The sequence below is a fragment of the Heterocephalus glaber genome, unplaced genomic scaffold (assembly GCF_053883595.1).
Source record: "Heterocephalus glaber isolate CG9 unplaced genomic scaffold, H.glaber_assembly_v1.0 deba00001662, whole genome shotgun sequence".
In the NCBI taxonomy this organism is placed as follows: Eukaryota; Metazoa; Chordata; class Mammalia; order Rodentia; family Bathyergidae; genus Heterocephalus; species Heterocephalus glaber.
In genome coordinates, this window is record NW_028258403.1 from 14,959,854 (window position 1) to 14,986,187 (window position 26,334).

At 40.1% G+C, this 26,334-nt stretch overlaps 1 protein-coding gene across 1 annotated transcript in view; it reads right to left on the reverse strand.

The window, feature by feature from the left end:
- Nucleotides 1-207: 207 nt before the first annotated feature.
- Nucleotides 208-26,334, reverse strand: part of Egln3 (egl-9 family hypoxia inducible factor 3) — a 28,136-nt gene continuing 2,009 nt past the window's right edge. The window contains exons 2-5 of the mRNA XM_004867577.4: nt 7,043-7,162; nt 5,237-5,373; nt 3,026-3,099; nt 208-1,602 (exon numbers count right to left, since the gene is read on the reverse strand). Coding sequence (XP_004867634.1) covers nt 1,571-1,602; nt 3,026-3,099; nt 5,237-5,373; nt 7,043-7,162 — 363 coding nt within the window. The 3' untranslated portion in view covers nt 208-1,570. The remainder of the gene's footprint in view (nt 1,603-3,025; nt 3,100-5,236; nt 5,374-7,042; nt 7,163-26,334) is intronic.

Below are 26,334 nucleotides of genomic sequence, written 5' to 3' on the forward strand. Positions count from 1 at the left end.
CACCAGGTACTATTTTAGGTGTTGGAAATATATTGTATTGCTTAAAAACATACAAAGTCCCTGTCTTCATTGTGCTTATATGCTAGAGGAAGGATATAAGACAATAAACATAATAAATAAGTAAATTACATAGTAAGTTATTTAGAAGGTAAAAAGAACTACTACAAAACAAGATAGACCAGTTGTGAGAAAGAATGACAACAGGGCTTATCTGAAAATTTTCCAAAACCATAAAAGGAGAAAATAAACTTCTTTATTGGAAAGTCTATATTTCCATACATGACAAAAGAAAACATTTCTGGCTCTTTACGTTCACAGGATTTTCAAGAGGAAACTGAAGGGATTTAAAAAATATGAAAGTAGAGTTGAAAGGAAGGTAACTTCCATAAAATAGATGCTCACTCAATAGAGTTCTCAATGTGGTGAAATTTGCCTACTGCAGTAGTAGAGCACAAAGCAGAACCTCCCACAGTTCTAGAAAATTCCATGATTCTTGCCATACTGCCAATCACAGAGGATCTGAAGAGTCAAGTCAGCTGAGGAAAAGCTGATAGGATAGACCATGCAGAAGAACTCAAACATCTTTGATAATTTTTTATTTCCATTTCCTTTTTAAAACATAGCACCTTATTTTTGTTGTTGTTGTTGTTAAAGAAAGGTGAGCTTGTTAAAAAGGAATACTGAAAAAATGGGGACAGCTACATTTACAACTCCATCTTCTCTCTCAAAGTTTTCATGATGCACACGTTTATTGTATGTCAGCAGACCTGGATTTGTCCACACTGTTACCAGAGCCTGACACTAAACTATCAGGTAGTTTTCTGTCCCTCTGATTTAAATTCAAATTCCAACAAAGCAACCAAAACAACTAATATCTGAATTTTAGCCTCTTAAGAGTCTCCCAGTAAAAAGTGAACATAAAGAATAAGTGGTGATGTCATTCTCAATCAGAAAATCATTTTCAAGAAAATGGGCCTGAGGCAGAAAGTCCAAGTAGTGGGAAAGGAAAAAGGAGTGTCTACCTCATGGGACACTTATAATTTGATCACTATGACAGCAGCCTTTCTAAAAGTAATAATGTTATGTTGTGGTAATTCTCAGAAACCCCAATAGCCCTGGAATAACAACATCTGGAAATTGTCCAGATGACACAAATTTCAGTTTTCTGCTTTTCAAGCTTCAATGATGCTTCTGTCACCAATGTTTTTTTCTTTGCAAACCTCCTCATTTCGAATCAGGAAGAATACATAAAGTGCAGGTAAGGTTCACTCCTGTGCTCTTGCTTTGATAGCCAACATCACCAAATCTATCCTTAACCAATGACCAACGAAGATGTCTGCAGGCATTTCTGGAGTTAGCAAGTGAGTTCAAGTCTGGCAAAGAGAGTGTCTGTAGGTCAATGCAGTCCTGGCATGAAAACAAGAAGTACCACACACAATACAGGGATGCAAATGATGCAAGCAGTAGGGAGTAATTTATGGTCACTGAAGAGGCCATCTTTAGATCTCAATTCTTACAGAGAATTCAGCTGATCCCAAAATGAAGGAGGCCATCAGATTTCAGAGCACATTCAGTCTTCAGCGAGGGCAGATTCAGTTTTCCCTGGGTTGGGAAGAGAAAAGAGAATAAAGAGGGTAAGAAGTCAAATCTGGTGAATTTTATGTCACAAATATAATACTCAGTAAACATTTCTCATTTTATAAATCAAATTAAACCTCCCAACAGAGCTTCATAAAAAATGTCCTCTTTAGTGCTTCATAGGTGTACAGTCCCAATGCGTCATGGGCTAGGCAATGTTACAAACATTTCTTCATTGCAAGATTTTGTTTTGTTTTGTTCTTCGGCAATGCTAGTGATTGTATCTAGGACCTTGCACATACCAGGCAAATGCTCTACTACTGAGCTACATATGCAGCCCCCTCCGCAAGACTTCTTAGAGCCTAGCTAAGGAGCACTGTTACTGTTCAAGAGAAGGATACAGTGTACAGTATTTCCCACATTTTGGGGGCCAGCACTTTACCTTTTTATAAGCCAACCTGGCAGGATTAGTGTTTTAGTACAACATATTTGGGGAAATGCTGCCTTACCATACTGGTTGGAGAAAACAGGAATGGAACTAAGTCACATTCAGTTTATATTTATAATAGTTGACTGATTGTGTCAACTTGAGTAAGAGGAGCTCAACTAAACTGGCTTAGCAATTCTAGGGTGGGTGTGGAAGACCCACCCTAGAGTGGCTTGTCGCCTGGGTAGTATAAAGGGGACATGAAGAAGGACAGATCTTATTTCTTCAGAGGAGCTCCAGTCTTTGCCTTCACCTTGGACATCATCTCCTGGTTTCCAGTGCAGACTCTTCAGGTTCCAGCACAGATCCTTCAGCCCTGTGGCATAGACTCTTCAGCCTTCCATCCCAGACTCATTGGCCTCCTGATACAGACTCGCACAGGACATTGCAGTGAGCTCCCAACCTTTGACTGAACACTGTGCTCTCCAGTCTGCAGACAGACCTTCTGCACTCTTCCTCATCTGATTCTGTGGGTGGCCACTGTAAGCCAGTCTTGTAAATTCTTATATATTTGTATATCTTGTATTATTATATCCATTTCTCTAGTTAACAATGACTGATATAATATTGCATAAGCCCTGCTTTTAAATTGAGTCACAGTCCTGCACTGTTAGTCATTATAGCTGATTCTTTATATTTTCTTTGTAAAGTGCCAAAATCATGAACAAAATTTAGCATGTGACTAGTTAACATTAATGATTACAGGTAATTATTTACATCCATTAAAAACCATCACATAATTGGAGAGTACACAGAAGGGATGCTCTTTGTATTTTTTCTGATTTTTCCAAGGGTGCTAAGGCCAAAGTTTCAAGATTAAGCCCATCAAAATGTCATCATAAAAAAAAATCATCATATATGAAACTAAGCCACAACTGTGACTAAACAGAGTATATTATAAAATACATAAAGTCAAATAAAGGTCATGGATTAACTTAATCAAAAATATCAGATACATACTAGTTAAATTCCTGAATTTCTTCTTGGCTTCTGCCCTTTCTTCAGCATCAAAGTACCAAACAGTCATGGCATATCTGTGAAGGATAAGTAGGTATAAGAAAAAATGAGTACCACAAAAAAAAGCCAGTTTACTATGAGTTTCCCAAAAAGTCACTTGGAAATCCAACATTTAAAGTTTTACCTATTTTTAGAAGTTCATCCCAATTTTAATTTAAATTTATTTATCTGGTTTCAATTCTGTTTAAAATGCAATAAAACACAACAGGATTTCCAAGTATGTGCCAGGCATTATCCTGGGCACTGAGAATTCAAACGATTCCTTCAACAGAGCTTCCTCAAGAACCTCAGGCTCTAGCAGGGAGGACAAGTGATTTAACAGATAACGCAACAAGTTAAAGTACCCAACAGAGAAAAAACTAAAAGGGAGTCATCCTGCTAAAGACAGAGACTCAAGGTGGTAGGGAAACAACAGAGGAAAGGAGATCACATTTGAAGAATAATTTATTTAAGTCACAGGATGCTTAAAACTCTTGGAGTGCTTTCTTTAGTTTTGGATATAGAAGCAAAAATGCAATGAATAATGATGCCCTCAAGCTTTCTACTATATTCCAATTAATCTGCTTATTAATCTGCTTTATCCTATCCATGAGACAGGATGAAAGAGGGGCCATTTCATGTTCATGTTTTTAAAAAGTTTCCCTTTATAATTATTATAACCATAATGATTTCTATAGCACTTGATCACCCTCCTCCAAGGATGAGGGCTTTCCATCAACATTTGCTAATTTTTTTTCTGTAAAGTCACTCACTGTGGGATTATGAAATAACCAGAGAATTCTGCCACAAAAGACAGGGTCCAAATATTGTGCCCCATAAAACAAGCCACAAGCACTTCGGTGGTAGATGTGGTTACCTGCTCATCTAGAGCACATTCCAATTCGGCATTAATATTTAACTCTAGGGCTCAGATGGGTGATTTCTGGAGGGGGATACATGTGAGTTTTAATCAGATTAGGTTGGTTAAGGTTTAATGATCATCCTACCAAAGCCCTTTCCCCTGACCTTTAAGTGCTATACTTGGTACAAGTTGTACTCCGCATTATTCCAGTACTGCCTGGTTTAGAGATTAGGCCATAAGACAAAGGCAAATAAGAGGCAGAACAAGAATTTAAGATTTTTATCAAAAACTCCTAGATTAATATTAAGGAATACTAAGTTGCTCAGTTACTCTGAAAATCTTCATACTTACATTCTATAAAAACAAATCAAATATCTAATTATTAAGACCTGGATACAACTAGCCCAAGCCAATTTTAAGCTAATGAAAGGGTAATGTTATGGCTTCTATCTAGATGTCCCCTCAAGCCTCATGTGGCCATAGGTGGGGCTCTTTGAAGGTGGCTGGAGCCAGGGTTTGTGCTGCTGTGATCAAGGACAAGATGCTGGGATTGATTCACAGTTTGATGCTAGGATTAACGGTGTGAATGCTACCCACCCTAAGGGCAGGTAGCCTGGGTAAGATATAAGGCACAAAAAGAGCAGTGGTCCTGCCGCTTGTGGCTTATTGTTGCTACTGCTTGTCTTCTGCTCTGCAATACCCCTCTGGCATGCACTCTGCCTTGGAGCCAACCAATTACAAACTGAAGCCTCTACAAACTGAAGCCTCTACAAACTGTGATCTGAAATAAACCTTTCTTCCTTTAACTTTGGGTGTTAGGTATTTTGTTCCCAAAAAAAACGAGAAAAGAAATTAAGACAGGTAAATAAGGAAAAGAAATCAGAATAAATTCCTCTTTCTTTTCTCAAGGTTCTTTATCCACTTGCAACTGACAATCTATAAATTCATCTAAAGTTAACCACACAGAATTCCAAATATGTGATAGATAACCTTCTCTAGAGGTAGTTTAACATTTGACTTTTTTTAAAGGAGGGAGGAAAGGAGAGAAGAGAAAAACACTCTGAGAAATCTGCAACCCAATATGCTCACTTACCAGAAAAAAATTTGTTAATAATTATTTCAAACTGAAGTTAGATTTACAAACCAAAACTCCAAAATATCCCCTTTATTTTTTTGTCACCCCAAATAAGTCTGTCTACCACCTTCAGGGTGTGATCAGCCCCCGACATACACAAGACACAAGTCCAGGGTTCTCTGGGAATTGGGGTTTGTATAAGAATCCCTCAAGGAGGAATCATGGCCCACGCTATTACCTGGTTGCATAGGAAGGCTGGACTTCATGTGGGTTCCTGCGGTCTGACCAGAAGAACAAGAGTCTGTCAAAAATGGGCTCCACATCTGCAATGAATGATTTCCCTTCTGGAAATATTCGCAGGACCCCGCCATGCAGCTGAGGACCAAAAAAAGGTAGATTACTTACTTCACAGACAGTTTGCCAACAAGGATACTTTGACCTCATCTGGAAACAATACCACCTTGTAACCTCCACTCCAAGTGTGCTTTACCCTCAAATCTTCACTTCAATTTCATATTTTGTACTCAATTTTATTTCCAACTTAACTAGAGATATCTCCTTATTCACTTTATCAAACAAAGCCTTCCCATTCCCACAATCATGAAGCCCATGGACACAGAAGTATACTACTAGACTGCATTATACAGAATTGGCAATATTTGGTTTTGAACTAAAAAAAAAAACAACAAACTAGCAATTTTATGTGGTTCTACTTAACAGCTTCCTAAGATGCTCATCACGTATAACTTACCCTTCAATTAGAATTTACAGCTTTATGGGCCAGGGATTTAGCTCAGTGGTGCCTCACAAGTGCAACAACCCCGGTACCAAAAAAAAAATTTTACAGCTTTCTTCTGAACACTCACTCCTATCTGATCTTGTTAGTTGAACATTATATGCTCTTTTTTCTAAACTCTCAGACCTCACCTTATTGGTACCTTTTATGACATATCACTCTTTTGAACTACTTTTTTTTTTTTAGTATACCCAGTCTGTCCTGCCAGAATAACTATATTCGTGGTTGAATCCAGGCCTCATATATCAATATTTCCCCACAGCTCAATGGCTGACACTAGCAGGAACTCAAATATTTGTTGATTTCATACTTTGTAATTTACTGTTACTGACCTGATAACTTTGCCCATTATAGCGTCCCTAAGGATTTTAAAAGAGAACAATGGGTGTATTCTAGTCATGTTACCAAACAAGAGATAAGCTTTTCCACTGATTCACTCGTTTCCCAGGTCTCGTTTTCTGACCCCAGATAAAACATCATTGCTTTATGACAGCCAGAGTCTACCCTAATGAACAGGAAATGTAGATGCACAAGGTTCAAAAGCCAAATAAGCTTGACTCCTAAATCATTCACAACTTTCAGAGAACATACAAAGTCCAGACAAATGTTTATTAGTGTGGAACCAGACTTTGTATCACTATCTATATGCTCCTTAATACAAAAATAAGCCACAAGGCCTTTGGTATTCACAAACCATAGTAAGCCATGGCAATCAGCCACCACTAAGATGTATCACCCTGAGAAAGAGGACTGTGTGGGAAATCTTTCTGGGAGATGGTTTTATATCCCACAGTTCTATTTCTGCAGCATTCTCTTAAATGTTGTTGCTGGAAGGGAGAAGTGTACATCATATTCTATACTGTGAGTCATATCAGCCCTGAATTAGACTTAAAAAACTGATTCTTAATCCTCATATCAAGCTACTTTCCTTTCATCAATCACTCCCACCTCATCCCAATAATCACCCTAACTACCCACCTCTAAATTAATTTCATATCCATTATTTTTTATCTAATCAACGTTACTACTAATTCTACAGGTAAGGGGAAGGGAAAAATATAAAACAGAAATACAAAAGATTCATCATGGGAGACGAGGCTATTAGAAACTCAAAACTTTCTCCTGAGAGTTATCTGAATTCTTTTCCTAGTTGGAAAGTACACATTCTTTTTTTCTGAACTCTTCAGCCACCTTATCTGTACCTTGCATGACATAACCCAACTATATACTCTCATTATTCCAAAGTACCTTGGCATCCCAGTTCTTATTCAGATAGTAGATGCAGGTGATGCAGCGGCCGTCACCATTAGGGTTATCCACATGGCGAACATAACCTGTTCCATTTCCTGGATAGCAAGCCACCATTGCCTATAGAGAAATCCCAAGAAAGCTGGTTAACAAAGCTGATACAATCTTCACCTCATACTGTTGAACAGAGAAGTAAGTCTTGTTGGGTGCTATTATTGCAGATAGGTAAGTTAATTAGATATCTTGTGTGCAGTTAAGACAGGACCAGCCCTCCAGGAGCCAATTCAGCAAAGAACCAACCAACATGGAGAACAATTGAGGCACATTCACTGGTTAGCATTATAAAAAGAAGAGGCACTACTTCCCCTAGAGATAGACAGCAGTGATTGATATTCTAAATGGGAAATTCCTTGTATGTGCCTTGCTCTCCCATTTGACCCCCATTTAATCAGTTATTACTTGGGTGACTGTACTTGTAATCTTATTGGTTGGTCACAGTTTTGTCCCACCTCATGCCCACCTTGTAAATTTCCATTGGGTCTTATTCTTTTGTCCCACTTTGTACCCACCTCACCACATGGCTTTGCTGTATAAAACACCTTTGAAAAGTGGGGTGAGTGGGCAACCCACTTTCCGGTCCCCCTTCTGTCTCTCTTAGGCAGAAGCGTTCTTTCTCCCAATAAATTTTTCCTACTCTTAACCTCTGTTGTTCCTAGAATTCATTCTTCAATTTTAGAGAACAGGAACTCGAGTTCTGGATATCTAGTAGGTTTGGAATTTACATCTCTTTCGCCTATCTCACTATGGGACATTTATATACCTGCTGACTTCTTAATTACATGTATAGTACATACATTCAGACTATTAAAACAAGATTTGGGCCTGGGATTTAGCTCAGTGGCGCCACGCCTGCCTCACAAGCGCAAGGTCCTGAGTTCGATCTCTAGCACTGGAGAAAAAAAAGATTCACATAAATTAAGATTTATAGGGCCAGGGATTTAGCTCAGTGGTTCCGGCACCTGCCTCGCAAGCGCAAGGTCCCAAGTTCGATCCCTGGTACCAAAAAAAAAAAAAAAGATTGATAGGGAAGTCTTCCCCTGTGGTTCAGCCCAGTGGAAAGTGGTTCAATATTCCCACAATTCTAGAACATTTTAGGCAGTTTTTCTTAAAGTATTAAGATACTCTGCCTTTTTTTTGTCTTTTTTTTAAGCAGTACTAAGGACAGAACCCAGGGCCTTTGCACTGAGCTAAATCTCCAAGATGTTTTTTTATTTTTTGAGACAGGGTCTTGTTAAGTTGCTAAGTTGCCCAGGCTGGGCAAACTTGTGATCCTCCTGCCTTAGTCTCCCAGGGTGCTGGGGTTACAGGCTTGTGCCACCACATCCAACATCTTTCTTTAATACTTCTTTTGGAAAAGCAGTTTCTGGGTTTCTATCCTAGAACCACAAAATCAGAATTACTAAATATGGAGCTTAGGGATGATGCCTGTTTAGGAAGTGCCCCGAATTGTGGAATCATGCTGTCTTGTTTACAAAGAGACAGATGCAATCAAAAAGGAAGAACAGGTCAGTCTTACAGGGCAGAAGAGAGAGAGAAGAGTCAGCTAGAAGCTATGCTCTAACACGATAGCACAGACAACAGCGGGAAATCCCTTTCAGGGAAAAAGCTACACACGCGTATCTCAATAGGTGTTCCTTAATGCGTGTCTTCTTCCTGCCTGATAATTATCAAGTCAGATGATAATCTGAAGTTCGCTTCCTTTGTCTAAGTGCTACCTGTATCAACCAGGTGACAGAAGAGAACAAAGCTATTTTTAAAAATTGCATTGAAAATTAATATTGGATAATTATGATTAGACAATAACAAATGTCTAGTTGATCCCTGGAAAAAATTATGACAAAATAGGGAAAAGGGCAAAATACAAAAAGCCTTTTCTTCTCTTTACAGGACACTGCTATATTTTAAAACATATTTTTAAAGGCTTCTATATGCCCAAAGAAAACACTGGAATTGGCAACATCAAATGAGGGCAGGGAATGTTTTGCCTGTTCTGGTTGCTGATGGATTCTTACCACCTAGGACAGTGCTTGACTCATATAAGATGTCCATTGAAAATTTGATGAATAAATCAATGAATGGCTCTTTCTCTATAAAGTCAGTTCACATCCTGCCTAGATCAATAGCTCTGCCATTTAAAAAAAAAAAAAAAATCTACCTTTAAGCCTACAATGGGAATCCAGGTTGTAATATTTCCTGATAAATAGCAGGGTTGCTTCACTGCTAAAATGACCAGTTGGGTACAGCCCCAAACTAAAGCACTAATAGTTCAATAAATCAGCCTTAATGTAGCTGTTATCACTGTCAACAGTAGCCTGAAAGCATGGACCTAGGCATCACACTAGTAGAATAAGGCTGAATGGTAACCTGGCTTTACAATAATCATAATATTTTTATCACTCTATCTCTCAACACTTTATATCCCCATCACCTAACAATACCCATATCCCACCTTGAAATTGTCATTGCAATGTCATTCCTTAAGAACGTTAGTGTAAAACACTTTTCTGAAGGTGGAATTTTTAGGTAACTGCAATAAAGTTTTAAAAGCTCATGGTACTAACAAGCAGAGGATGGCTTGGGGAAATGTGATTGGCAGCAGACAGAAATGATGGGCCTACCTGGAGAGGAAGAGATAAATGAAGTCACCTGTAATAAGTAGAGAATTACCCATCCCCAGAAGCAGCTAGGTTTATAAGAGTCACCGCTAAGCCAATAATGAAAGTCACTTAGGCCACAAACAACTACTGGCTGGACTCCCTACCATCTCAGCCTTCTCCCAGTATTGGCATCTGGAAAGAAAAATATTCCATCAACACTATAACTTTATCCTCTTAAGCAGCTCTATTCTATGGAAAAGGTCAGTGGACTGGATGCTTGCCATTTAGTTCACTCTACAACTAATTGTGTGGCTCAGTTTCTTCCCTATAAAGAGGGCTTGGGTTTCATGGCCTCCAATATCCAAGAAAAGCTAAGAGTTAATCTAAACATCGACCCCAGAAAAGCAATGGGTTCTTCAGGGCATTTTGAACTGCTTATTCGCGTCAGAACTCAGCTTAGATTACAATATTTTGGGCGGGGGGTACCGGGAATTGAACTTGGGACCGTACGCTTGCGAGGCTGGCGCCAGAACCACTGAGCTAAATCTCCAGCCCAGATTACAATATTTTTTTTAAAATACTTCAAAAAAGCACATCCTCTATTAACTGCTGCTTATATAAAACAGATAAGAGAGCTAGCACAATTCTAAAGGACTTGCTATTAAGTCAAAACCCCCTAAACATAAGCAAAGTATCTCATTGCTTAAGAGATCATTTTCAATATTCACCCTCTCTCCTAGTTGCAGAAGCCACATGCACCAAGTTTGGAACAATAGAAGGAAATCATTGTGAGCCTCAGTGGACCTGTTGCAACTACATTGGCCAATGCATCAGTGAGTTTTCTGAACGAATGCCACAGGATATGGGTCTTGGCTTGGGTACGTTCCTAACTGCTTGCTAATCTTTAACAAGGTCTAAAACTACAAGACGAAGGATGCACTGAGAAGTAAACTTCACCTAATAAACAACTAGCCATTCACTTTTGTGCCAATTTGTGCACGGGGCAGTAACAAACTCAGGAAACTGATCATTTCAACGGAGTTGTTATCTAAGCCTCATCAAGCCTAGGAAGGGTTCTACAGTGTTTAATGGAAGAAAATACTTCACTGCTTTATTGTTAAAAGAGCAGAGAAGGAGTACTTATGCAACAAACATGCCAAGCAATAACAATGACACATATCAGGAGGACATCGTCTTTATTATAGGCTTTCATTTACTAAAACTTCCGGACTGGATTAATATGTGAAATTTACATAAGTTTAATAACACATTAGTGTCACCTACAGTAGCACACACAGTGTAGTCCTTATTGCTCCATTCTTAGACATGCTGATGAATCCATATGGCATCTGTGCACCGCCATTCCAGCTCCTCACCCCCCACATCCCCAGAGTCTCTCCATAGTGCTGCAGCCACAGGAAAGGAGAAGAAGGGCTAACAGGTGTTCCGGGGCTGGCTCTAGACCAGAGATATGTGCTCTACACCTACCTATGCAGCTGCATTCAAGCAGGAAATGTGTGTATTGTTTGAAAATGTACACAGACCGACAGAACAGTAATAGCCAAATCCTAGTATCAAAATCTGCACCTAAAAGTCACTGGTAGGAGAGAAAACAGTGGTTGTGTTAAAGTTGTCTGTAAGCTGACTACATAAAAAGACTGTATCTTATCAAATCCAAAGGTAAAGTTGAAAAATAAAAGTCTAGGATTTTCAATCCAATGCCTAAACAAAATGTTCCTGAATGCAATCAACTACAACTTGATTGTATGTATAAACCATTTCTCAAGATTGGTATCAGCAACCTTCAGTGCCCATTCAGCCACGGTGATCGTTTTTCAGGCCCACAGGTGGAAGAGGGATATATCCACCCTCTGGTTAGACTTACTACACTTCCAATAAATCAAAACAGGGACTGGGGGTGTAGCTAGTGCTACAGCACTCATCTAGCATGCATGGAAGGTCCTGGGTTTGATCCCTAGGCCCACAAAAAAAGGAAAAAAAATATTACTCCATGATGTTTGTGGAAGTGTATTTTACATTGCTTATGACTTTGGAGACAGATTCACTAGTACGACTTGATTTTGAACAAGTCACAGTAAAGGGGCATTTTATGCAAATTTTAACTCAGCAAATTAAAATATTAATCATTTCACTTTGCAAAATTTGCAATAAAGGAAAATTCATTGTTTAAAAATTGGTGAGTAGCATAACTTCAAAGTAATTTGATTGAATCACCTTTAAACTAGAATTTGATTTCCTAACAAATGCTAGATCCCTCCTGCTGCTAAGCAGAAATACTAGCCAGCTTTTTAAGGATTTGTTTTGAGTTAAAGATGGTCTTGCACAGCGCATGCTTTGAACAGAATATAACGTGAGAAGAGAAGAATCTGAACGAAATTTCTTTATGTCTCAGTTTGCTCATCTGTAAAAAGGGGCTCATAAAAACTACAGAATAAATCCATGTAAAATGCTTAGCACATGGCCCAGGATACACTAAGTGCATACATAACAAATGTAGGCTGTTTTTAAGGTTGATGACTGCACATTTGTCACCTTATCTGGGGCTGCAGAATGTCTCTCCTCCACAGATCCAATTCTACTAAAATTCTTTGTAGTTGCAAATTCAGGGCTGACAAACTAAACAGCTTTTGACCCTTGCTTATAACACACATGATCGAAGCCAATCAGGTATACATGTATCAGGACTCTGAAGGGTGTGCTATGCTACCAACAGCACAGAATTTGCTGTCATGTGCAGTGAAGGGCTTCAGATTTAAGAGAATAGCAAACAATTCTATTTTTTTGTAAACGCTCCTAAATATTGTTGATCCCAACTTTTTAATCAAGGCCACAAAAGAAATACATCAGGCTATGATTTGAGATCACTTATTGCCTGTGGACTGACTCCCAAGAAATCAAGCTTTAAGATAGCTCCCAAGCTACGAGTAGGGTCCTCTCCCATCTTCTCTCCACCTGGCTCAGACAGCCAGTCAAATCCATAATTTCCATCCATATTCCACATGCCTCCTCCACACCTCCCTGCTCAAGTACTCCTCCATGTCCACTGGGGACAGAGCAATGGCGACACAGAACTCTAGTCCTCTTCTCCATCATAAAGCATGAATACAGAATACGGCACTTGAAGGAGTTGAGGAGAAACACTCCTCACCCTCTTTAACTTGGAAAAACAGTCAAGCAACTCATCACAGTGGAGAAAGCCAAAGTTTTCTAGCTGGAAATAGATCTCATTTATATTCAAGTGGCAACGGCTTAGGTGACAGACTTGCCAATGTTTTCAGCCGTCTGGGTAGAGGAGCTGAAGGCTATACTTCGGGGTCATTTTTCTAGCTGGTTGTGTTCGCATGTATTTTAACACACATATTGAATGTGGACAGTGATCAGGGCAGCCCATGGTCGTACACCTTATTTCCTGCATTCATAAAGGTGCCTGCTGAGGTAGGGGCCCCACGTGATAGATAATTCATTCACTGAGGCAGAGAAGGGCAGTGGGAAACTGGAACAGAGGCCTTATATGTGCTAGCAGCAGCTCTAAAATCAAGTCTTTTATTTAAAATGAAAAACAAAAACAAGAAATCTTTATCCAAACTGTTATATGCACTCATAAGCATCCCTCAGGAAAGGCCAGAGTAAGAAGAAAACCAAACAAATTCAGCCAAAATGTCAAATTGCATTTTGTTCCATTTGGATCTGACAAAGATTAAGAGAACTCCAAAACTCTTTTGCAGATTAAATGCAGAGGGCATGAAGAGCCAGTTGGAATCCGTAGTTCAGGGGTTTGTGATCTTCAAGGATTCACTTGTGGGATCCAGTTGTGTCTTGAACTAAATTCCCACAATACAATGCTTGCAAGGCCTTTTTATAAAATGATGGCAACTATGCAAAGCTCTCCTCAAGGCTCAAAAAACCAATACAAAGTTCACACTTTTTGTCAGTTGTTCCCATCCATTATATAAAAGTGAACAAAAAAACAAGGTCTCATGTGATGATAAACACCACTAATTTATGTAGCCTTTTGTTTGTTTGTTTGAGACGGTCTCACTATGCAGTTCAGGCTGACCTTAAACTCATGGCGATCCTCTAAGCCTCAGCCTCCCAAGTGCTGAAATTACAGGCGCATGCCACCATGCCTAGCATGTGTAGGCTTTTTATATGCTCATTTTAACTTTACCTACACCAACAAAAAGAAATAAACTACAGACCAGGAATGATGGTGCATGCCTGTAATCTCAGCATTCTGGAAAGATAAGGCAGGGGGATCACAAGTTGGAGGCCTTCCTGGGCAGCTTAGAGACTTAATAAGACCCTGTCTCAAAAAGTAAAAAGGGCTGAGGATGTAAAGGCCCTGGGCTCAGTCCCTAGTAACACACACACACACACACACACACACACACACACACACACACACAGAAGAATCTTAAATAATGTAAGTATTTTAGAGAAAAAGGTAGGACACTTTGCTCAAGCTACCACTAGTTATCTCAGCATTTTTTTTTTTTGTACCAGGGATCGAACTCGGGTCCTTGCGCTTTTGAGGCAAGTGGCAGAACCACTGAGCTAAATCCCCAGCCCTCAGCATCTTGTTTGTTATCTACCTTGCTGGTTAAGATCAAGCATAGATCCTTCTATCTAGTTAGAGACTGATGTTACAAAACAAGGGAAAAATAGGAGATCTGCCCTTGGTAGGCAAAATATGAACTGTGCCTACCACATTCCCCTTCCCAAAGTTTCAGCATCTGACCACATAAATGGAAAGATTGAGAATGCCAGCCAGTCAAGTATGTGTCAGGTTAGTAATCTGGTCAATAAACCCCACTATTCATGAAAATGTTTTCTACTATCTCCACAATGAAAACTACTCTACCTTCCTCATTTGCCCTAAATCCACACTAAAAGTTATCCCATTACCTGACCCTGCAAACCCATTAACCTTCCTCCCAACATAGAACAGTAAGCATCATGCCCTTACACTTGAATTATGTAACAACGTAGGAACTTCAGTACTTCTGCAACTGAAAAGTAAGAAGTTTTAACGGACTCTTAGTAGCTTTGGCAAAGTGGAGCTTTAGTTTCATAGAGGACGGTGCCTGGGAAGGACAGAGAATTTACCTTCTCCACTTTAAAACCTGTCCTCAAATGGACTTGATGCCAGGTTTGGGACCATGCAAACAAGCATGAACAATTGCCCAGACTGAAACCTTCCAGTTTAGTTGTTATGGGTCATGATGACAGATCTACGAGGTTAGTATAGCCCCTTGAGATTCTTAATAAAGAGATAAGCTCTACCCTTCTCTAAGGAAATATTCACATAGGCACACACACACACACACAGAGTCTGTACAAAACTGCAGGCCTGTAAAGTCTAACTACAGTAGATCAGGACTCCATTCCAGGGGGTTCTGTACTTCATGCATGAACTTCTGAGTAAATCACCCTCCTGGAAGAAGTCACTGAAACTCCCAGAGACCTAGCATTTTAAAGACTATTGTGATTCCTTTCTCAGTTGCAGCTAATTCCTCTCCCGGAGGGGATTCAGCCGAAGCCCTGCAATTAGGTGTAGTAAACAGGCCCGGCAACATGGACGTATCAATACAGGCTGCTGAGTTTGGGAAAGCCGCCCTTTCTGTGGAGGCCTGGCTCTAAGCCAGCTGAGTGATGGCTGAGTGACAGGGCTACGTGCGCTTCGTGAGGGTGGCAGCCAGCCCACACCCGAGCGAGCACACCGCCAGTCAGCCTGAGGAAAGGACAGCCAGCCCAGGGAGCCCTTCTTTCCTCCCCCATCACTGCCACAGTCACCAGAGGAACGCTCTCAACAGGGGCTTCCTTACATTACAAAATCAGTGAGAGCCAGTCAAGCCCAGGGTTGAGGACACTAAATAAGACAGGCATTTAACCATATCCTTTCTGATGTCTTTCACCAAGTATTAACAGCTGCCATGTCCTGAGAGGTAGGTCATGGATCCAGGGGGGCAATTCTATGGTCTCATTTAATTTCCTGGCTCCAGGGAAGGCAAGCAGGAGCCTGTTCCTGAGCCACACTGCTCTCAGGTCTTCATTGGAAGTCATTAATCCTGGCCCTAGGAGTTACTGTATTTATATAGAAAAAATTCATGTGTAATCCTTAACGCCATATGGGGAGGGATTCACAACATTTAACTCCCTTTGATGTGAGAAAAGAGCCTTATCAGAAAAATATAACTTCACCCGTAGCTGTCTGAAGCCTTTGAGCATAATTACAGAAAAGGAATGCTGTGACTGCAGGATTGTCAGAAATTAAGTTTGAGTTTCTTTACACCTTCATCTGGAGTTAATCCACAAATACTTGAAGGGATCCATGATAACTTAAATACAATTGGTAAGACAAGATTTTATTAATGGATAATAAATTTAAAACATAGTTACTGATCAAAACATGTCGTGAAAAGTACCTTGAAACAATATTCTTTAGACAAGAGAAAGTTTACATTTGCATTTCAGTACTTGGAAAAATATGTCTGCTAAAGGAAAGAAATGACACACAGCAAAACAGTGAAGAATCCCAATTTGTGGGATCCAGAAGCCTAGTTATTTATTTAACACTTGTACAGTTAGTTCTACGAGTCTGACACTATTAATGTGCTTCACAAGTATCACTTTATTCATTCCATAATAACCTCTTAAGGAAGGAACATTTTCTCCATCTTACAGATGAGGAAATGATGGGCACAAAGAGGGTTGGCTTTTTGGCTTTTTGAAACCAGTTTGGTTTGGCGAAAGAGCATGAGGCCTAAATCATCACATCATGCATCCCCAATAAAGCATCCTAGTGTCTAACATTAACCAATTTTACCCTCACCCTATATTTGAGGGGACTAGGATCTTCAGTTCTAATTCAAGAATAGTTTTTCCTTAGCATCCACAAGGGATTAGTTCTAGGACTCCTCCTGGACACTAAAACCTGAAAAAGGCTCAAGTTCTTCATATAAGATGGCTTAGTATTTGCATCAACCTAAACAGACCACTCTATATACTTTAAATCATTTCCAGATTACTTGAATACCTAATACAGTTTAAATGCTATGTAAATAGTTGTTGTACTGTATTGTTTAGGGAACAAAAACCAAAAAAGTCCACGTGTTCAGTACAGTCCCAATTTTTAAAAAATATTTTCAATCCACATTTGGTTGAACCCGAAGATATGGAGGACCAACTGCTGGGAGCACTGAGCTGTAGATCACTATGGCGAGGCCTAACTCGCCTCCTCCCTCGGGTGAGGCAGGGCCCCAAATGGAATGAGGAACATGAGGAACAGGCACCTTGTTCAGAGGTGAATAGGCGACAAGAGGGCATGGTGGAGCAAGGCCTGGTGAAGAAGAGGACTGTCTTCCTCCCCACTCATTCGCCAGAAAAGAATCAAGCATGAGGTCCTGCAGACCTGCTACTCTCCCGGCTCTGGTTACAGGCCAGCCCCTTTGACCTCCCCACTGTGCTTCCCTTATCTCTACACTGTAAATAAGGGTCTGCTGATGCCAGCCAGCCCTTTTATCCCATCAGGAAAGGGGGTTTCCACCTGGCCCCATCTTTGCTTCTCTTTGTTTTTTTGTAACTTTCTTTACCTTTTCTTTTTTTTCTCTTTTTTTGTACTAGGGATCAAACTCAGGAACTTTGCGCTTTCAAGGCAGGGAGCAGAACCACTGAGCTAAATCCCCGGCCCTCTTTATCTTTCTAATCTCCCACCATTATTTCTCACTCTGTGGACCCTTCAGCCATGCAGGCGGTGGCAACCAACTACATTTGGTTCACTGATTCCATAATGATAGAAAATTATAAAATGCAAAAGTAGAAAAATAAACTACAAACATGAAAAAAACGAGTGTGCTTAAAATTGAGTCTGGGAACTAAAAGCTCCAAAGGAGAATTTTAACAAGAACCAGAGGCAGTGGAAATTGATCCTGAATCCTGAGGCAAAGCAGTAGTGTCCCTGATGTGTTTGCCTGGGATGTTCCATCCAGCAATATCCAACTTCTACCCCTGACTAAGGGGATAGAACCCTGCATGGGCTGCAGCAGGTCAACAGTCCACTGTGTCCCAAGACCAATCTACAGCTGGGCTGCTCTTCCCTGCCTGAGGTTCTGTGGAAGCAAGTTGGCCCGCTCTCTAGAACCTCCTTCATTAGGTCAGGTCAACAGAAGCTTGGCTTTCAGACTTATTTCAATATCAGATAATAAACATCCAATGCATAAAAAAGGTAAAAAAGAAGGGAAAAAAAGGTGTATGTTCCCAGGGAAGAAAAAAACAAGCACCTGATAAATCCTAGAGATGAGACCAATTTTCCCTACTTAGGCACAAATCTTACTTAGGAGACATCTGAACTCTTCTACTACCACAGAACTCTACTACTACCACTGCAATAATCAGAAAGAATTCATGGGAAACAGAACTTTCTACAGTCATGTTAATTAGAATTCACTGAATACAGACTGACTGCTTAGAGTGCTGAAATCCACAAGACCTGTTAGAAGGGTAGAAAGTAGAAGGCTCTTCCAAGAGAACCTTCTAAGCTATTTTGAGGAATTGAAAGTGGATCAGAAATAAAGGAGCATCTGAGTTTGAAGGGTAAGGAAGTAGTTAACTGCCCATGCTCCTTGCAGATAGACATAAGTCCCACTTTATAAGTGTGGAAACAGAATCAGAAACAAAAGAATGACTTACGGGATGATATTCTAGAAGTAGATGAGCCAAAGTTCCAAATCCATGGTCTTTCCACCTTTAAACACTGCTTTCAAAGTATCAGGAAAAAAGTGTTATCTAAAAACATGTGCTATTTTTTCAGAGGCACCAGAAATGAAATTGTCTTCCTTCAACTCCAAGATAAGCAACAAAGAAAGGATTCTTAAGATAAATCTCCAACATACCAAATACAGCTTCCACCTTGGAATGGAAAATCAAAGCCCTCCATACCAAGAGGAAAAGCCAATTTCAAGGTTAGCATTATCAGAATCACCTGCAGAACATGTGCATTTCTGACTCAGTTTTTGTGCAAAGCCTCTCCCTAAATGATAAAAGGTAAAAGAGAGCTAGTCAGCTACACTAGTTAATTTGGGGAACTGAAAATAGTAGACAGAGCAGGAAGAGACAAATTCCTGGGCAGTGTCTGGCACAGGTTTATAAGTGTCATTCCCAAAGATGGCAGAAAACATTCCACTTGTCACTTTCTAGCATTACTGTTTTCTGTGGGGCTTTTGCCTCTGAGGATTACTGTCATGTCAGTGCTGGGGTTTGACTGTAGGTAACAGTTTCTTCTCTCCGAGAATCCAATAAGAGATACTGAAAGCAACTATTTTCCTTTTCAGATCAATTTTCATTTAACTCCTTACAACTCTGGAAGCAGATATATTACTGTCCTTGTGCTATAAATGAAGAAAGTGGAGCCACATGCCTGCAATACCAGCCCTCTAGGAGGTTGAGTCAGGATTGAAAGTGACTGACTTAGTGACTTAGCAAAACCCCATACAAAAATTAAAAATAAAATGACCAGAGATGTAGCTCAGTGCGTGGCTGGGTTCAGAAGGAAGGAAGGAAGGAAGGAAGGAAGGAAGGAAGGAAGGAAGGAAGGGGAGAAAGGAAGAAAAAAGAAAGAAGGAAGGAAGAAAGGAAGGAGGCTAGCTCATAGAACTGACTTGGCCAAGATCTCCGTGAGATGAAATACAATATCAAATGTCCATCCTACTGCCTATTAGTATGTACTGACCAAATTTAAGTTAAAACTTATAAATAAATATGTATAAGAAAAGGTGGAAGTTGAAGGCTGAAATATCCTTTGCGGGAGTTGAACTCAAACCAGAACTGGGTTCTCAGCCTCCCTGTCTTGGGATTTCTCTGCTTCTCTGAGCCAGACCTGCATGCGTGAGCACCAGGGTCTGAGTGAAACTCAAGTATCTCTAGGGTGAAGCACAGAATTTCAGAACTGAGGGGAAAAACTTAAGAGTTAAGGGTCTCCTTTGAGATGGTCTCTCATAGCTTGTCACAATATTTAAACACCCTGACATCAGATTAGGGACCATGCTGCAAACTCCCCCTTTCAAACAAAATATTTATGGCTTTTTAAACACTCTGGCATCCACTGAAATCAAAGTTGCTTCTGAGGATGAAATTAAGCTGGAAAGCAACTGTCTTTTAAGGGACCATTCTAGGCACTAAAAGTTTATGAAAGGCACAGGCTCTGCACTCAAGGAATTTCTAAATCCACAGGGAACAGAGTAAGCAGCCAAATAACTGTACTGAGCCAGCCTAGCCTGAGCTTCCCACCGAGTCCAGGGAGCACAACAAGGAAAGACTTCAAGGAGGAGACACCGGAGGCGCTGGAGATGGACTGTGAGGAGTAGAAGACAATGAGGAGCTTGCTGTTCTGGCCAGTCCATTTCTAGCATTTCAGAGACAGGGAGGGAAGGGAGGCAGTCCATGGGAGATTAAGTTCGGAAAGGTCAGAGGTGGAAGGACTTCAATGCCTCACCAAGACTTTAAAGCATTGTCAGTAAAGAATAGTAAGAGTATGGTTGGTTGGTGCTCCATCTTGAAGAGTGAAGACTGAGTGTTTAGAGTTGGTCTGGACTACACTCTAGGGGAAAAATGTAATGTAGTTACAGGGAGAAGGAGAATCAAATGCAGGTGATTTGTGGTGAAAGGAAGTCTCTTTCAAAAGCTTTCTTCCTGAAGGATTTCTGCTAAGAAAGAGAAAATTAGGTTGAAAGAAAAAGACAAATCTTGCAGTATCTTAGCGAACTTAAAAAACAAAACAGAAGCATAACAGGCCAGTTTTTGAGTAATAATACGGCATGTTCCTGCCTGAGTATTTAAGACTCGATATTTTAAAAGGGTTTTGTTGATCCACTCCAAATACTCACACCACACAACAATATGAATATGAAAGAAGCCATCCAGAAAGAAATAAAGACTCATCAATGTGTGTATTGAGATTTCTGAGTAATCGTCCCTCCAGTTTGTCTAGACTAGATCTAGGTTCAAGACTACTTGATGGGTAAGGGGACTGGGGAGGACAGTTTGGGGGGGGGGGGGGCATAGGTGGCATCTGTTTCTGGTCTGGAAAGCACAGAGCAAGCTCTAAGATATGCAAATTGTCAGAATAATATATCTTTACTACCCTTCCAAGCCATGCTCAAATGGAAGAGTATTATCCTGAAAACTTCAAAACAATTTTAAATCCTATTATCACCAAAAGAGATGGTACTGACCCTAGAATTGAATTTCTCATTTTGTCTTCTTCCCACTGGCAAATAATCAAGACCATCATACTCTGGTTGTGTGTATTTTGGGATTCATTTTCTATGGCAATAGTCATTATTTTTACCTTGATTTTGAAAGGAAAATTATTTAATAGAAGACATATTTACTCTAGAATTTGAAAAATGCTGATCACTGTACTTTCTAAAGAATCAAAACCATAAGACTTGACTTATGAAGGGGGTACTGATAATGTTCTGAACAGAGAGGACACTGAGCAAGTAGGTACCAAATTGATCCAAAACACGATCTGAAGGCCTGCATTATACAACAGCAAAGCCATGGGTCTGTGAGGCTGAGTTAGGATTAGGTTAGAGAATGACAAAATTGTAGTTACTAGCAGCTCACCAAAAACAAGAATAGAAATTCACTCACAAATCAATATAGAAAGAAGATGCAAAATTAAAGTAAGCTTCCCACTGGTTTAAGATAGAAATAATTGAGAGAAAAGGAGGTACAAATTCTATGCATAATTAACCAAGCCAGCTAATCCTGCTTGGCAAACAGATACATAGCTCTGAATCAGAGCCAAATCAATGGCTTCTGGCAATCTGCCAAAGCTGAATTCCTTAGTCTGGCATCATAAAATGATTTGTCTGTTGTATTTACAATTCCAGTGCCTCTGGATTCAGCTACCCGCTGGGCACCCCGGCAGATGCCCAGCAGAATACATCCGAACTATCATTACTGTCAGAGCATGTGCATTTGACAAACACCAGAGAAAAGTGACACTTGTTTCTTAGAAGAGTATTAGTTAACAGCTACAAAGTACTGTTACAAAGGAATTATCAAAACTGTTACTGTAATAATTGACAAAAAATTAACAGCCTTGTCCATACTGCTAACCTGTAAACTAGTCCTTGGTCTTCAAATGGGCACAGGTCAAAATGTCACCTGGGGGCACTAAGTGGCAGAGGTCTTGCCAAGCTGAACAAATATGGCCCATAGGAGAGCAGCCTTCTGGGGTTTATCCTGAGGTGCACAGGAGGTTAGGGGCTTGGAGACACTTCTAAGGGGGCTCCGTTCGTTGCAGGTTGGGCTCTAGCACTCCACTCCACCTTCATCAGACGCATCTTCTGTACGTAGTGTGTTCTAAGGATGGGTTGGAAGATGAAAGGCTGTTTGTTATCTACAAAATTAGAAGGGTTTCTAGCCAGAGTCAGGAATTGGGAAAGAATTACCAATTTTGCTTAGGCCAGGTAAAGTCAGGAAGGGAACCTGAGTATGGTAGAGCATGTCTGTAATCCCAGTGATGAGGGCAAGAGGATAACAAATTCTAAGCCTGCCTGGGCAGCTTAGTGAGACTGTCACAAAAAAAGGAGAGGGGATATAGTTTAGTGGTAGAACTCCCCTGGGTTCCATTCCCAGTGTGGAAGGGATAATTCCTGACACCCAAAAGCCAAATACAGAAACAAACTACATAGTTCCACCTGAAGGTGTTCAGAGTTTCATCAGAATTACATTTACAGTTCCCAAATGAAATGCTCCTGCAGCTAAATTCACTCATTCACCCTGAGCCACAGTCTACCTGACTCATGGAGCAACAGCAGCCATTGTAGCTGTCTCTAGAAGCACATGTTCTCAGACCAGCACATGCACCAGAGCCTTGTCATGGACCTCTTCAAGGTGTTTCCTCTCCAAACAGAAGACCTGAGCTGCTGAATGAGGGACTGGATAGATGAAATTTCTGACACCTCTCCAACTCTAAAAAATTCATAGTATTAAAGTTCTGAATAGTCAGGTCACTTATATTGTCCATTTCATTTGAAAGAATTAAGAAATTAGAGAAAGCTCAAAGAAAAACAATGACAAGTGGTGTAAAAGTGGGCTTTGTGGCCAGAAAAAAGAAAACAACAGTGGTAACAAGTCTTCCCCCACATCCACCTTCCAGCTTGCTTCTTCGGGTGGCTTCCTATTCACTTTCCTCGCTCCTTCCCCCACCCATGTGCAGGTCTACTACAGTGAAGGCATTTAAGGATTTGTGAATAGATAAGTTAAATTGATACCCCTGATTTCTGGCTTCTCTACAAGCAGATAAGGTTGTGACTGAATAGCCAACACAAAAGTTGAACAAAAGAAATATAAATTAAACACACACATACATCCTACTCTTCCTTCTTTGTTACCAACTGTCATTCAACAATATAGACAATGAACACCATGCAAAGTCACCCAATAGAGAAACTTGCTTCCCTGTCCCTGGGACCTTTTACCATAAATGATTTCCTTGGAGTCATTTTCTTCCTCTAGGAGCTAAGATATTTTTAATATAAAACCTTTTATAGCAATTCCTTACATCCTTACAGAAAGATGTTCAGTGCTTGAATCTTGGTGGCCCTCTCCCTAAAATACCTTATCCACACAAAGATTTTTAAGATTTTCATTGCAGAGACACTATATATGGTGTCCAGTCCACAAACTCTGTGCTCCTAGAACTATACCTGTCATGGACTCTGACAACCACATTTGTGACAATATTATTCTCATGCCTCCCACCGCCCTCAACCAAGGCTGCTAGGACCGCTGAGGCAAGGCAGACAATCAGATTTTCTTTCAGGTACAGAAAATATGGACTCCAGAATGTTATTCAAGCCTCTGCTCATCCTGAAATAAAACCTGAAGTGGCCATTATAGGGCAGCCATCTTGGGCTACGTATGTGAAATACCAGCAAAAGCTGGATTGGAACAAGAGAGGGGGAGAAATAAAGAACATAAGCAAAGAAGCAAAAACAGACCATAAAGCACAAAGAAGGAACACAGCAGCTGGCCTAGATATGAAGGACTGTCTAGATGATGGCTCCAGTCTTCTGACTACATTTCCTATTCTTGGTTCCTAGTGATATCCTGATCTTCTGAAGCTAGCCCATCTCTGCAGAAAGTAGCTTGTGACTAGAAATGGAACTCCTGACATCACATGAGAAGGGGCAGCCAAAACTATTATTGCTAAAGAGCAGAAAGATAAGCCTATCACCTTGCCACCCACTTTCTTTTATTCATAAAAGTTGTGCTGTTTCATCACGCCTCTGTATTGTTGCCAGGAAAGAAAGGATCTGTCTGCTTGCAATACAAACCTCCCAAAGCTGGGGTCCAGTGTCACTCAGGTCAGAGATCCTAACAACCAACACTGTTAATACAGACTTTCCTAAAAATAACAGAAAAACCATGGCACAGACTCCATTTATTCGTCATATGTACTCAATGGATTCACTTCACTGGAGGTTTTTTCTTCTTCTCTTTTTAATAACACTTGAGACTCAGTCAAGTGTGAACTAGAGGATCCTACAAAGATACATGTGAACAGAAGTACCCCAACCCCTGCACAGCATCCCATCGAGTGAATATTCCATAAACACCTTCAGAATACATGAAAGGATGACAAGCAGGAAAGTTAAGAACACAGACTCCTGAGTCAGAGAAATCCAGTCACACTCTCAAATCTCATTTAGAGCCTTATAACACTGACAAAGGCTCAGGATTCTGCTTAACAGAACATTACAATATTTAATGCTCCTTCCTTTCAAAGCTCCATCTAAGGCATTATTTACACTTGTTGAAACCTAAACAACTTACCTAAGCAAACTCACAAGGTTTGGAATTAACTTCAAGCCTAAACCCCTAACCCTTTTCATAAACTGCTTGTTACCAACTTTGATACTTTGAGCAAATTATTTAAGCCCTCAATTTGTTAAGATTGGAATTCTGAAGATTAAGATGGTATTTGTACAGTGCTTAACACAGTGCCAGACAGAGCAAACTGCTCAATACAAAGTATTCATATTATTAATAGAATTATTCCCTGGTAAGTCTACAGTGAAACGCTTTAAGCAGAGAGACTTTTGGTTCTATAAATTACATATTCACTGGAAAACAGCCATTTACAAGATTTAGGCAGCCAAAGAAAAAGCAAATTATAACCGGTATTTATCTTGGATAGAATCTGAAATCCTCCCAAGGGAATAACAGATAAACTCGCCCTTGCTAGCTTGAAAGCAATGACCATGCTTGAAGTTAGGGGGCGCCATACTGCTGTACACTGCTGTCCTCCTCCCCAAGGGTCTTTAGCACCTTAGATTTTTCCCCAAGGAAAATCAGGTAGACAAATTTTGGCCAACAACTTTTTGGCAGGCAAATAGACCTCCTCATATTTCTTTTATACTCTTCCACTATTTCGATTTTAGGTCCAGTACATATTCTTGTAAATTCTGAGATAGAGGACATTACTATATTATTCAATGATAAAAGTCCAGCAGAAACACCAAAAAATTATTAAGGTGTATGCATTCATAAGCATAACCTCAAGAAATTTAAAGTACCTCACAAACAATTGGTCTAACTAAATGTATACACCAGCAATTGCTGAAGCTGTAATGGGAGCTCATTACACTAGCTTCCTACATTTGCGTGTATTTTAAATCTTCCTCAATAGCTTACAGGACCCAGCAAGTAAATGGGTCCATCTGTATCACTGCTCTGGGAAGCAGCACAACATAAAGGACTCCAATGAGGGAGGAAAAGAAAGTAATGAAAGAAAAAAGGTTAAGGTGAAAGTAATATAAATCATATAGAAATGGAACATGTTTCTATATGTTGAATGAGAGACCTGAGGCCACAGATTCCTTCATTCAAGCAAATCAAATTTTTGTTTCATTTTTGTTATTGTTATACAAATCTTTTGCTGAGGCTTGGTTTGCATTTGGCTCTAATTGACCAGGACATGTTCGATTTTTCAAAAGGGCAAGAATGAAGTGCTTTGCACCAAAATAGCCAAATTACAGCTGAACTGTGGGAATAAGCTGATGTCTCTTCAGTGAACAAGATGAATCTTCTCTTATCAACTCAGTCACCTTCTGACACAGTTAAATGAAAAGCTATTATTCTACCCAAAAGATAACTCATAATTAAAGAATCCTGTCTGGAGATCTTTTCTTCTTTACCCTGATTTACACAGTGCTTTTCATTCCATTTGAGTTAAATTCCATACTGAAACCCTACCCTCATGCACTAGGTTAAAGCTAAATAAAAATATTTAACTTTCAAGTATGTTAGTGACATCATTCTACCAATTAATTCTGACCTCCTTCAGAGCAAAATCTGTTCCTAGAATGCAGGGCGGGGGGGGGGGGATTCCCAACCCCTCCATTTTGGAAAAACTTTTAAAACCTGATAAGCCATTTGCTCTTCCAGATTGAAGCCACACTGGGGTCACCTCTCCTCTCCCCCCAGACAAGCAAGGTCATTGGTGAAAAAACAAAACTGATTTAAAGACAAATGACTTTCTACTCCAGCACCAAACTGATGGAAGAACAGAAATACTTTGCCATCATTCTAAACAGTTCA